The sequence below is a fragment of the Mus pahari genome, unplaced genomic scaffold (genome assembly GCF_900095145.1).
Source record: "Mus pahari unplaced genomic scaffold, PAHARI_EIJ_v1.1 scaffold_9604_1, whole genome shotgun sequence".
Taxonomy (NCBI): domain Eukaryota; kingdom Metazoa; phylum Chordata; class Mammalia; order Rodentia; family Muridae; genus Mus; species Mus pahari.
Window position 1 is genome coordinate 22,868 of NW_018391888.1, and position 12,319 is coordinate 35,186.

At 33.5% G+C, this 12,319-nt stretch overlaps 1 protein-coding gene across 3 annotated transcripts in view; it reads left to right on the forward strand.

The window, feature by feature from the left end:
- Window positions 1-11,199, forward strand: part of LOC110314726 (vomeronasal type-2 receptor 116-like) — a 14,558-nt gene extending 3,359 nt beyond the window's left edge. The window contains exons 2-6 of one of the 3 annotated variants that reach the window (XM_021188963.1): window positions 1,010-1,301; window positions 2,982-3,794; window positions 4,204-4,431; window positions 9,170-9,293; window positions 10,295-11,199. In XM_021188963.1, coding sequence (XP_021044622.1) covers window positions 1,010-1,301; window positions 2,982-3,794; window positions 4,204-4,431; window positions 9,170-9,293; window positions 10,295-11,199 — 2,362 coding nt within the window. The remainder of the gene's footprint in view (window positions 1-1,009; window positions 1,302-2,981; window positions 3,795-4,203; window positions 4,432-9,169; window positions 9,294-10,294) is intronic. The other 2 variants (XM_021188964.1, XM_029534630.1) reach the window with 2 other exon arrangements.
- The last annotated feature ends 1,120 nt before the right edge of the window (window positions 11,200-12,319 follow it).

Here is a 12,319-nt window from a genome sequence, read left to right on the forward strand (position 1 = left end):
AGAAGTTCCAGCTTGGAAGTTGTGGTACAAGCCTTTATCCCAGCTTTTGGGAAGCAGACCCTGGTAGATTTCTGAGTTCAAGGCCAGCCTGGTCTACAGAGAGAGTTCGAGGACAGCCAGGTATATACAGATCAACACTGTCATGAACAGGCAAAACCAAAACAAATAAATAAATAGATATTTAGAAAGATAAATAAATAAACAAAAAGGAAGTACCCAGAATGTATATATCACATTTCTTTGTAACTAGAAAATCAATGAATGTGTATACCTTCACATTTGAAGTGAGGATACTCTATAAAACACTTGGAGGTTTTGCTCTCTTATGACCTAAACAATCCTTGCACATATACATACAATCGTATGCATAGAGATGTATCATTCACCAAATTCATATTTGATGTTTGAATTTACTTAAAAGTAAATCTTTAGAAAAGATTTTCTTTCACCAAAAGATTGTAAGAATAAATAACAAAATCAGGATATACACGATGGGACATTCTAAGAATATCAACCACTAATTATAAGTGATTGTTAGTAAGGAAACAAATTTTGCTGCAGAGAGACTATTATGTAATGACAAACTATATTTTCACTACCTTAACTAATTGAGTTACTTACACTAGAGATATACTATCAAAGGGTCTCATAACACATGTGTTTCTCTAATGCTAAATAATTTCAACTTGAAGATATGATCAGAATTACAATTTTATTTATATCTGCGGTTTTCTCTTTACCTTCTGATCAAGCACTAAAAGCAGAGATTGGAATGCTCTCTGGGAATGAGGAGAACATACATTCATATTTATGGGAGAAAAACTCCCATGAACTTTTAAAGTGTTCACTATTTTCCAGGTTCTCCTGTTAATCCAATCTCACAGCAAAAGCCATTTGTTTCCATTTAGAGGGCAGATGAAGAATCTCCCAGTATAGCATAGTGCTTCTATTGAGTACAAATGATCATGTATAATCATNTNTCCATANTAAACACTGTACTCTNTTACAGAAAAACAACNAAAAANCACAAATATGCTTTGGCATTGGCGTTTGCAATGGATGAANTCAACAGGAATCCTGATCTCTTACCAAATATGTCTTTGATTATAAAATATAATTTTGGCCATTGTGATGGGAAAACTTTGACAACTACGCCCTATTCTTTTCATCAGAAGGAATATAAGCCTGTTCCTAATTATTTCTGTAATGAAGATACTATGTGTTCATTTCTGCTTACAGGACCCAATTTGATAGAATCATGGGAATTGGGCCTAATCATGGATATCTTCTTTTCTCCACATGTGAGTTATTGTAGGCCAGGAATTCTTCATGTCATGTCTTTTTGGGGAACATTGATAGATATTAAGAATGTTTTTGAATGAGATTGGACTTATTCTTATGTCAATTCATGTAGTTCTAGGGTACTTACTATTCAGTAACATGATAGGCCCTCTGCTATTGGCCACCTCCAGAAGTTGACAGACTCCAGAAAGAAGGAATAGAGAAGGTCATGAAGAATTGAGTCTGACAGGGTGATAGAGAGAATCTTGCAGCCTTAACTGACTGGCAGTCAAAGTGTTTCTTTATTTATCCAAATCTCAGTAAGAAGAGAAAGATTCATGTTGTTCCAAAACATAGAATATATTATTTCTGTCCCCAGATGTCTGTTATCTTTATTTTGGTCTTAAATTTAGATTCTAATCGTAATCTGTGAAATAACCAAGTAATGGTGGTGTTATAAGTGTAGTCACCAGTGACAAACTATGGTGGAACAGAAGTATATTTTACAAACATTTCCTATATAAGCCAACTTTTATGTATCTGGAGTATTTATTGCAAAGGCATGGCAGACCATACTTAACCTGGGCACTTTTGACATTTCAGTGGCACTAGAGCAGATGAAAAACTCCAATCAAGTCTGTGGAGTTAGACATTTTACTACCAGTGAATTTATGACTAACCATTAAGAACCATAGTGTCAAATTTCCTTAGACTCTATGGGAAAAAATTTCAGCAGCATACTGTTTTATTTATTATAAGTCTTTTTCTTTAATGATGTAAAGGTTATGTCATATCTTTATGAAACTAATTGCTCTGTTTTATCTTGTTTTTCTTTTTTTCCCTTATGATAAGTTATAAGAGAACTTCACAAGTAAACTTTTTTAAGAAAGAGAGTTATGTGGTTCCAATAATTCATTCTTTCATATTTTTCCACATGATTATTATTCTATCATTACCATATACTTTGTATGCAGGAGTTAACTCAATTCAATACAATTTTGTTTCTATATATTTTCCTCAAGAGATTTAACTTATGTGTCCTACACATTTTGCCACATAATTACCAGGGTACTTAGGATAATTTTTTTTATCGAACTGCTGCTAATATTTTAAGCTGCCAAACATTGTTTACCTTTTTAAATTAATTTGTTCTGATTATCTGCTTTTTGAAGAGGTACAGAGGCAGATATTCCCAGAATATTTTGGAGGCTTATCCTAAAAAGGAATTCTCAGGCATCTTTATGTGAGTCACAACCTCTAGAATACAAGGAATAGTTTCAAGTAGAGCAAGATATCTTTTTTTTCCCCTAAAATCTAAAGCAGTATTATGTATAGGAATTTTCTGGTAAATCTTCATTGTTTTTCTGGATTAAGGAATAAATCCCTTTTGAAAAAATATTAGTAAAATATCATCAAGATGTAAATACATTAAAATCACTCCAAACGTTGAAAACAGAGATATCCATGACTAAACCTGAAAGACAGAATGGCAGTTATTATTGCAAGCAAATATATTTTATTAAGTCTTGGTCAAACAGCTGTGCTTGCTGTTTCTACTATAAGTGGATATGCCAGGCTTCCACATTTGCTGAGTTGAATAAGAGAAGAGAGGAAAAGTCACAGATAATTAACCCTTGCAGGTAAATATGATTACTGGCTTCTTTAGTGTACTATACCTCATGCTGTTCTTTGTGTTGTAGTTTCTTCATCTTACCTATGGACCTTTCCATTTCATGTTCAGTGATGATGAACAATTTCCCTATCTCTATCAGATGGCCCCAAAGGACACATCTCTAGCAATGGCAATTGTTTCCTTCATACTTTTCTTCCATTGGAATTGGGTTGGTCTTGTCATCCCTGATGATGAGCAAGGCAAACAATTTCTCTCAGAGTTGAAAAAAGAGAGTGAAAACAAGGAAATTTGCTTTGCTTTTGTGAACATGTTATCAGTCTATGAGATTTCATTCTATTACAAAACTGAAATCAACTACAAAGAAATTGTGATGTCATCCACAAATGTTATAATCATTTATGGGGAAACATATAATAATGTTGAATTGAGCTTCAGAATATGGGAATCTACAGTTCTACAGAGAATATGGATCACCACAGTACAANTGAATTTCCCTACCAGTAAGAAAGACTTAACTCATGGCACATTCTATGGGACTTTTACTTTTGTACACCACCATCGTGAGATTTCTGGCTTTAAAAAGTTTGTGCAATCATTGTGCCATCTCAAAAGGACAGATTTATATCTAGCAATTCCAGAGTGGAAGTANTTTAACTGTGAAGCCTTAACATGTAATTGTAAATTACTGATGAATTATTCATCTAATGCATCATTGCAATGGCTAATGGAACAGAAATTTGACATAACCTTTAGTGATGNTAGTCAAAACATATACAATGCTGTNTATGCNATGGCCCATGCACTCCATGAGNTGAATCTGCAACAGGTTGATAATCAGGCAATAGACAATGGGAAAGGAGCAATTTCTCCCTGCTTGAAGGTAGAGTATCTTTTATTGGATTATATTTCTGTGTCTGAAATTGTGTAACTGTTTTTGGTCTCTCTGATGCCCACATTATTGAAATAGGAAATATTTTCCAAAATAGTTAAGTTTATGAACATTTTTCCTAAAGAAAAAGAAACTCTAGTCACTATCATAAATGTGATTGTAAAAGAAGTCACATTTCATCAGAGAATATTTGTGGTTTTTTAGAGCACACCAAGATGTCATCACATCCCTTACATTATTGGGCATTCTTGGAATATTATGATAGTTTCATTTATCCTATTGCATTTATTGGCTTTCTATCTTTCATTCTTTAAATAAAATTTCTTTACTATGAAATTAGAATACATATTATGATTTGAAGGAATGGTATACACATTATAGTACAATGCTTGTGTTTTAGGTAAATTCATTTCTGAGAAAGATCAACTTCACTGATCCTATTGGGGACAAAGTGATTATGAAACAGAGAGTAATACTGCAGGAAGATTATGACATTTTTCACTTTGGAAATATCTCACAACACCTTGGGATTAAGGTGAAGTTAGGAAAGTTCAGCCCATATTTTCCACATGGACAGCACATTCACTTATTTGGAGACATGATTGAACTGGCCACAGGAAGTAGAAAGGTAAGTGTGTACTAACTTACTGATGTACAATGCACAACAGTAAATATTTTCAAGTAGATACATGATAACATGTTGAAATATAAAATTTTGTTAAATCAGGACCCAGTTTCTAGGCTCTTGTGTAATGTTTCTTTTTCTCATTTTTGACATTTTTACCAATTCTTTGAAGATTGAAACATGCATAAAATATATCTTTGACATATCAGAACCATTTTCTGCAATTTAATGAATACAAAACTGTTCATCACCACTGTTTGATATTCTTTCCTTTAAATTAAGAAAATTTTCTTCTTATTAGTCTTGTTATTACACACTAATCTCTCCCATTAACTTAAACTTCTAGAACAGATGTTGATTGGAGGGAGACTAATTTTACCGCTATGAAACACTAAGAGTCATAATTGCTAACCCTTGTCATTATATCAAAAAATGTCTTCCCATATAATAATGGGACACTTTCCACATTTAATAATAAACACAATTACAGAGATTCATATTCAGAGAAATATATTTTTTTAATGAATTTGAAGTACCCCTTCACACTTTAAGTAAGATGAACAGAAGTTCAAGGGGACATATAGACAGCACTAGAACAACAGATAAAGAAATAGCTTTTAATACACCTCAACTACAGCAATAACAGGAAACACTCAAAAGCATCAAATAACTTTCCATTATAATTGATTATTTTTGTTAACTTTCTCTAAATGTAATAAAAGACAACAATGCTGTTTTTTTAAAGACATTCCTTAATTGCCTTCAGAGAGTGAGGGACAAATTCATATACTATGAGAGAACTTTTCTTTATAATGAAATTGAGTAAAACATTATAAAATGTTATTAGAGGGATAGAGGAAGTTCAATAATAATAACTTTGAGGGAAGTGTATGGTATACTTCTTGACAAAACACCTTCCAAAAGAACACTACACAGTATAGAAAGATTATTATTTGAGGAAAGGGTGAATTTTTTTTTGAAATTGGTTTTTTAAGGTATTGAAAATGGCTTGATATTTTCACATAATATATCCTAAATACAGTTTCCCTTTCTTCTTTTGGGATGTGACCAATCTCAGTTTTACTTGCAACTATATCATAGTTAATACTCCTAACCTGCCCCCTTCCACAACTGCCTTTTCCATCAGATTCACTTTCTGTCTCTCATTAGAACATAATGGGATTCTGTGGGAGAATAATAAAATAAAAAATATTTCATAAAAACTAAGACATCATAAGAAGACAAAATTTTCACAACAAACTATGGTAACTACACATTTAAAATTGAACTAGGTGAAAGGACTAGGAAATCCTACTTCATATCTTATATATTTACTAGTAGTGATTGAAGCTTGTTGTAGTGATAGACAATTGAGTGATAGATTCCCCTTTTCAGTACTTATAATATTTATTTTTGAAATGATAATTCAAACTTTGAATTCTATAATCAGAATATCTTGATTTTTTGAAGCCAATTAATTATTCAACATGTGCATATGGAATAAGTATAATAAGAAACTCCTATAAACTGTTAAAAATGAACTGTAAAAGGATTTCTGGGACACAATGATGTTATATGTCGATGCGAATTCTACATAAAATCCCTGAAATAGACTGCCCTTTTCAATGCCAGCCCAAACAAAACTCTGGTAGACAAAAACTGCTGGTATCTTATTTTATTACTAATTATCCATAACAAAATTCCCCAATGCAAATAATAGTGGACAAATTTTTGTAACCCAGAAAATTTCTGTTGCTCTAGCTGGAAATTAATCTAATATAAACTGAATGTCCTCAGGCCTTGGGAGCATAAGTGTGAAAATAAAGCCACACTGAAATTTGTGGCCAAATTGGGCCAACTCATTGCTTCCACTTGACTATTCCATATATTGTAGATAGGATTTCTTGAGGTTTCTGGTATAAGAACAATTCTCAGTTTTGCTTGCAAACGTATCAGAGTTAATACTCCTCCACAAGTTCTGATTCTCCTGGATTCCTCATTCTTTTCCTACTTTGGATTTTTGTCAACTGTCTATTCATTCAGTTAGAAAATGAATTTTTTTGGAATTGTGCTAATTATAACATAATTAAGGAATCCCTACTTGACCATAAAAGAAAGAGAGAGAGAGAGAGAGAGAGAGAGAGAGAGAGAGAGAGAGAGAGAGAGAGAGAGAGAGATACCCCTCATATGTGTCCATGTGGCACACTGTATGGACCTATAAAGCATCATTTATCACAGTGTATTTTAATAATTTATATGAAGAAACAGTAAGTAAATAGCAAGATTATTTATACACAAATCCATTCTTTTTACCTTTGTGCCTTGAATAGGTTCTGATACGGAGTAGGATTTTATAGCAAATTTTGCAATCATATTCCTAACATGCAAACGGTATACTTTTTAATGGAGGCTCAAAACAAGCAAACAAACATAAAACCTAGTATTTATTATCAGGGTTCATTTGCGAGTTTATATCCTACCTCTTTCCTTATTTCTCCCATTTAAAACATGAGTTCATGACCTACCCCAGGCAATGAAGTAACAGAGAATTATCTTTGGACATACTTTCATTTTCCAGTCCTTCAGAGCTTTTAATCTGAGCATTTACTGTCTGAAGCACGCCACAGATTTTATCAGGCCATCTTATGCACTGCTTTATCCTTGGATTTTCTCTTTCAGGTCATATATTATTAGAGATATGCTTGAAGAAAAGGTGATCTTTAGTTTTGTTATAGATGCTTATTTTAATTGTGAGCAAATGAACACATTAATATTCATGTTTAAATAATATAGTGGTGAAAATTAGTATTTTATAGTTCTATTCATGATATAAATTTAGGTTAACAATTTTGGGTAAGCATGTCAGTGGTCTGAATATAATACATGTCTACAACGTGTCTTGGTTTGGTTTCTGCATGTGGTATGTATCTCCAGGTGGGGCTGTCTCTGTGTGACCTTTCCTTCAGTCTCTGCTCTAGTCATTGTCCCTGTATTTCCTTCAGATAGAAGCAATTCTGTGTTAAATTTTTGGAGACAGTTGTGTGGCCCCATTCTTCAACTGAGGCACCATGCCTAATCTCTGCATATGGTCTCCACATTTTCTCCCTCACCATTCTTGGTGTATTTCAGCTAATGTCATTCCTGTGGATTACTGGGAGCCTCTTGATTTCCTGTCTTCTGGGACTTTCTGGTTGCTACCCACAGTTCCCCTTCCCTGATTGCTACACAACTTTGTTCGATTTCTTGACCATCTGTGCAGCTCTCCATCTTTTCACATACCTGATTATTTCCTTATATTTTCTGCTCGCCCTCTTCTTTTCCTCTCAGGGAGATTTTTTTACCAGGGATTCAAGCATAGTTCAGACAAATACAGATCCATTAAGTGTAATATACCACACATTATAGAATTACCTTATTTTCCAGAAAAGTTCAGAAATGGCTCTTAAACAAGTCCAACATTCATTCAGAGGTAAAGAAACAAAACAAGTGATAGAACAAAAGGAACACATATTGATATTAGAACATTTTTCCCCAAAATATTGACAGTGCTATAATACATGAAGAGAAAATTATCCATGAAATTCAGAAATTATGTCAGTTTTTTTTTTTTTTTTGTGGTTCATGTTTTTATCCAAACATTTTTGAGGGAGAGATCTTAAAATCTCTGCTGGTTTCTTGTAAGTGTACACTGTATTGTTAGTCTAAGCCAACAATGTGTCATATGGGGACACTATGTTAAAATAAATTAACATAAAGTATAAAAGTATGCACATTTTCCTTACACTAGCTCTAGCTCTAGACTTTAAAACATCACAAAATGTTAACATAAACTTAAAGAAAATGTTGGGGGAAAATGGAGAAAATGTACTCTGATCGTGATTCAGAGTATTAGTCTACTGGTATTTCATGGTAAGACCTTGTTTCAATAATTTCAAAACATAGGAAAAATTCTTCAAATCTTCAATTAACTTTAAACAATCTAAATTTTATCCAGTTTTTCCACTACAGATTTGTTTATCTTTTCCAAACTTATTAAACCCCTGTCTGCTTATTCCAATCTATTTTATGGACAGTTTCTCATGTTTGCAATGGTAATATATTCAAGGTCATATTTGTTATTTGTGACTTATAGACATATTTTTCTGTTTCAAATTTTTTCAAATACTAATTTGTATCTCTGTTGCTTAAATAAAACTTGATCATAAGTCAAGAGAGTAGGAAGAGGTAATTTGCCATATGGCTTATTGTCACAGAAAGTCAAGTGTGGATATCAGGAAACTGGAACTAATGCATAGATCTTAAAAGAACACTGCCTACTGGCTCAACTGCCCACAGTGAGATGGGTACACCTATGTCAATTACCATTTAAGAAAATGCTTCAAAGATCCGTGGAAACGCTATTATTGTCTGAGAAAATATTTCAATGAAAGTTTCTTCTGTTTACAGCACTTATTGCAAAATTGAAAATAATTAACTAAAAAACTTCAGGTTGCAATATCTGTAGTTTTTGCACACAGATCAATATGAGCTTTTTTGCCTGAATTACTAGACACTCAGAAATTATCCAACACTTCTTCAATGCATTTCCAACTTTCATAGCTGGTCATTAAACACTGGACAGAGTGAAATGTCAATCAGTTGGTGTACATAAAATGAGCTTATTGAAATTTTAATGTAGTAATGTAAAATATAAGAGAAATGTATAAAACTCATAATCAGCATGTGTTTAATTTTCTCACAGATACCATCTTCTCTGTGCACTACAGATTGTAGTCCTGGATTCAGAAGATTGTGGAAGGAGGGAATGGCAGCCTGCTGCTTTGTTTGCAGCCCTTGCCCTGAAAATGAAATTTCTAATGAGACAAGTGAGTATTTTCTGCTCTGATAAATCCTTCATATATGCATTCCTCTTGTACCACACTTGGATGAAAAAGTCAAGTAAAAGACAACTGTAAATATAAAATATATCACTTTTCAAATTGACTAGTTGTAGATATAAAAATCATTAACAAAATTTTGCAAAAACAAACATGCCTTGTGCCTTGTCCTCCATGTTGATTCTTTCCAAATTGATGGTAGATTACATTTCACAAAGAAATAGTTCAGAACAGATAACTGCAATTTGAAGGTATCCTGGACAAGATTTTCCAAATAAGCACTCTATTTTAAAAAATACATGTACTTTGGTTTATAGTCACAGTTTTGTGTATTTTAATTTAGTCTTATTTTATGAAAATATATGACCTAAATATGATTATGTACCTTATGTACATATAGGAACCCTGAAGAAGCAACTATAATATATATTATACTAGACTAGATCTTGAGACAGAGAGATACAAAACTCATGTTCACTGTACAATTAATAGAGAAGTATTTACAAATTTATGAGAAAATGCTAAGTATGTAATATTTAGAGGGTCATATTCAAAGCCAAATGTAATATAAATCCAGGAAGTAGGGGATAAGAATTGACCAATTATGTGCAATATACAACAAGAATCATATTTATTCTATTACATATTACATAGTGGTTTATGAATGTATCTTATCTGATTTAAGTAATCTACTTTATATCAACATAGAACCAAAAAAAAAACCGCCCCTCTGAAATCATTGCTTTCTGATAATATTTTAAATGATATAATCAAAATTCAAGAAGACAAAGAAATAATTGCTTGGTTTTATACCCTTACAACGTTATGAACACCATGAATTGAAAGCAATGGTGTTCAGCAATATTCTTCACATTACAATGTCAGCATCAGAAATATCATTGTGAGGCTTCTTTCAACAATCTTACTTGAAATACCTTTCTGTAAAAATTTCTAAAAGCAGCACTAACAAAACTTTCTTTGGATATCAGATATGGATCAATGTGTGAATTGTCCTGAATACCAGTATGCCAACACCGAACAAAACAAATGCATTCAGAAAGGAGTCACCTTTTTAAGCTATGAAGACCCCTTGGGGATGGCTCTTGCCTCAATGGCCTTCTTGTTCTCTGCATTCACAGCTGTAGCACTTTGTGTCTTTCTGAAGCACCATGACACTCCTATTGTAAAAGCGAATAACAGAATTCTCAGCTACCTGTTGCTCATTTCACTCATGATCTGTTTTCTGTGCTCCTTTTTCTTCATTGGCCATCCTAACAGGGTCACCTGTGTCTTACAGCAAATCACATTTGGAACTATATTCACTGTGGCTGTTTCCACAGTTCTGGCCAAAACAGTCACTGTGGTTCTGGCTTTCAAAATAACAGACCCAGGAAGAAGGTTGAGAAACATCCTGGTATCAGGGACACCCAACTACATTATTCCCATATGTTCCCTATTCCAATGTATTCTGTGTGCAATCTGGCTAGCAGTTTCTCCTCCCTTTGTTGANATTGATGAACACTCTCAGCATGGCCACATCATCATTGTGTGCAANAAAGGCTCAGTTACTGCATTCTACTGTGTCCTGGGATACTTGGCCTGCCTGGCACTAGGAAGCTTCACTGTGGCTTTCTTGGCCAAGAATCTGCCTGACACATTCAATGAAGCCAAGTTCTTGACCTTCAGCATTCTATTGTTCTGCAGTGTCTGGGTCACCTTCCTNCCTNTNTANCATAGCNCCAAGGGCAAGGTCATGGTTGCTGTGGAGATCTTCTCCATCTTGGCATCCAATGCAGGGATACTTGGATGCATCTTTGCACCCAAGATCTACATCATTTTATTGAGACCAGAGCAAAATACTATCCAAAAGATCAGGGAAAAATCCTATTTCTGATCAAATATTTTAGGAATTCTATCAAAGCTAAAGTTGGTACATGCCCATCAAATATTGGGTTATAGTGCATGTATCTAGTTTTAGAATCAATCTCAGTAGGTATTCTAGTGATGTCAATAACTGTCATATGTATCGATTTAACAAACAGTGTGCATAAAATCATGCACTGAATCACTTGCTTCATTTCTTCTAACAGAACTAAAATTCTCAAATTATTATTAAAATTTTATTAATCATTTTGCTTTCATGGTGTTTTCCACCTTGTATTTTCCAATAAATTTGTTAAGTCAGTTGAACCCATGACTTTGTATTGAAAATGAAATCCAGCACAGAGAGAGCTGCATATTGAAAACATGTACGAACTCATACAATCCATCTTAGAAACAAACAAACTAACTAATCAACAAAGATGCACTCAGAATATATTTTCTGGTATCCAGTACGAACATATATATGACAGAATACTACCTTTTTCTTCAGCTGCTCTTCAAGCTATTGGCCAATAATCTAAGAAGGAAATATACCTTTTCTTCTCTCAAATACAAATATATTATAATCCAACGGTGTATAGAATCTGACAGCCCCTATGGATGAATTAGGAATAGATGCAAAAAGCAGAGGCGAAGTATGACCCAGTGGTCTCAACTAACTTGTACAACTAAGTTCTATCAAAACTGGAGCCTCTAGCCAGATACCATACACCAGATGATATTAAGCCCCAACACATATGTAGCATAAGACCTCCTTGTATGGCCTTAATGAGAGAAGCCAGACACTCCAAAGCCCTGAGAGATTTGTGGCCCTAGTTGTGGGTTGGGGAGGTAGGAATATCCTCTTGGAAATATTGATGAGATATGAAGAAGTGTCATGGGGCAGACCAGGACGGGAATAACTAGTAATTGTAAAAAAAATTGAAGCATAAAAAATAAAACAGAATGCAATAAAATAAGATTGTAGATATGTCAACATGCTATTTATACTGTAGTTGTGGAAGTAATAGCTAAAACTATTGGTATTTTCACGAAACTATTTTTTTTTTCAGAATCGGTACTCTGTGTGGACACAGAAAATTATGGAAGTATGTTATGGGAGATAAATGTTGTAATTATGCTGCTTCCTA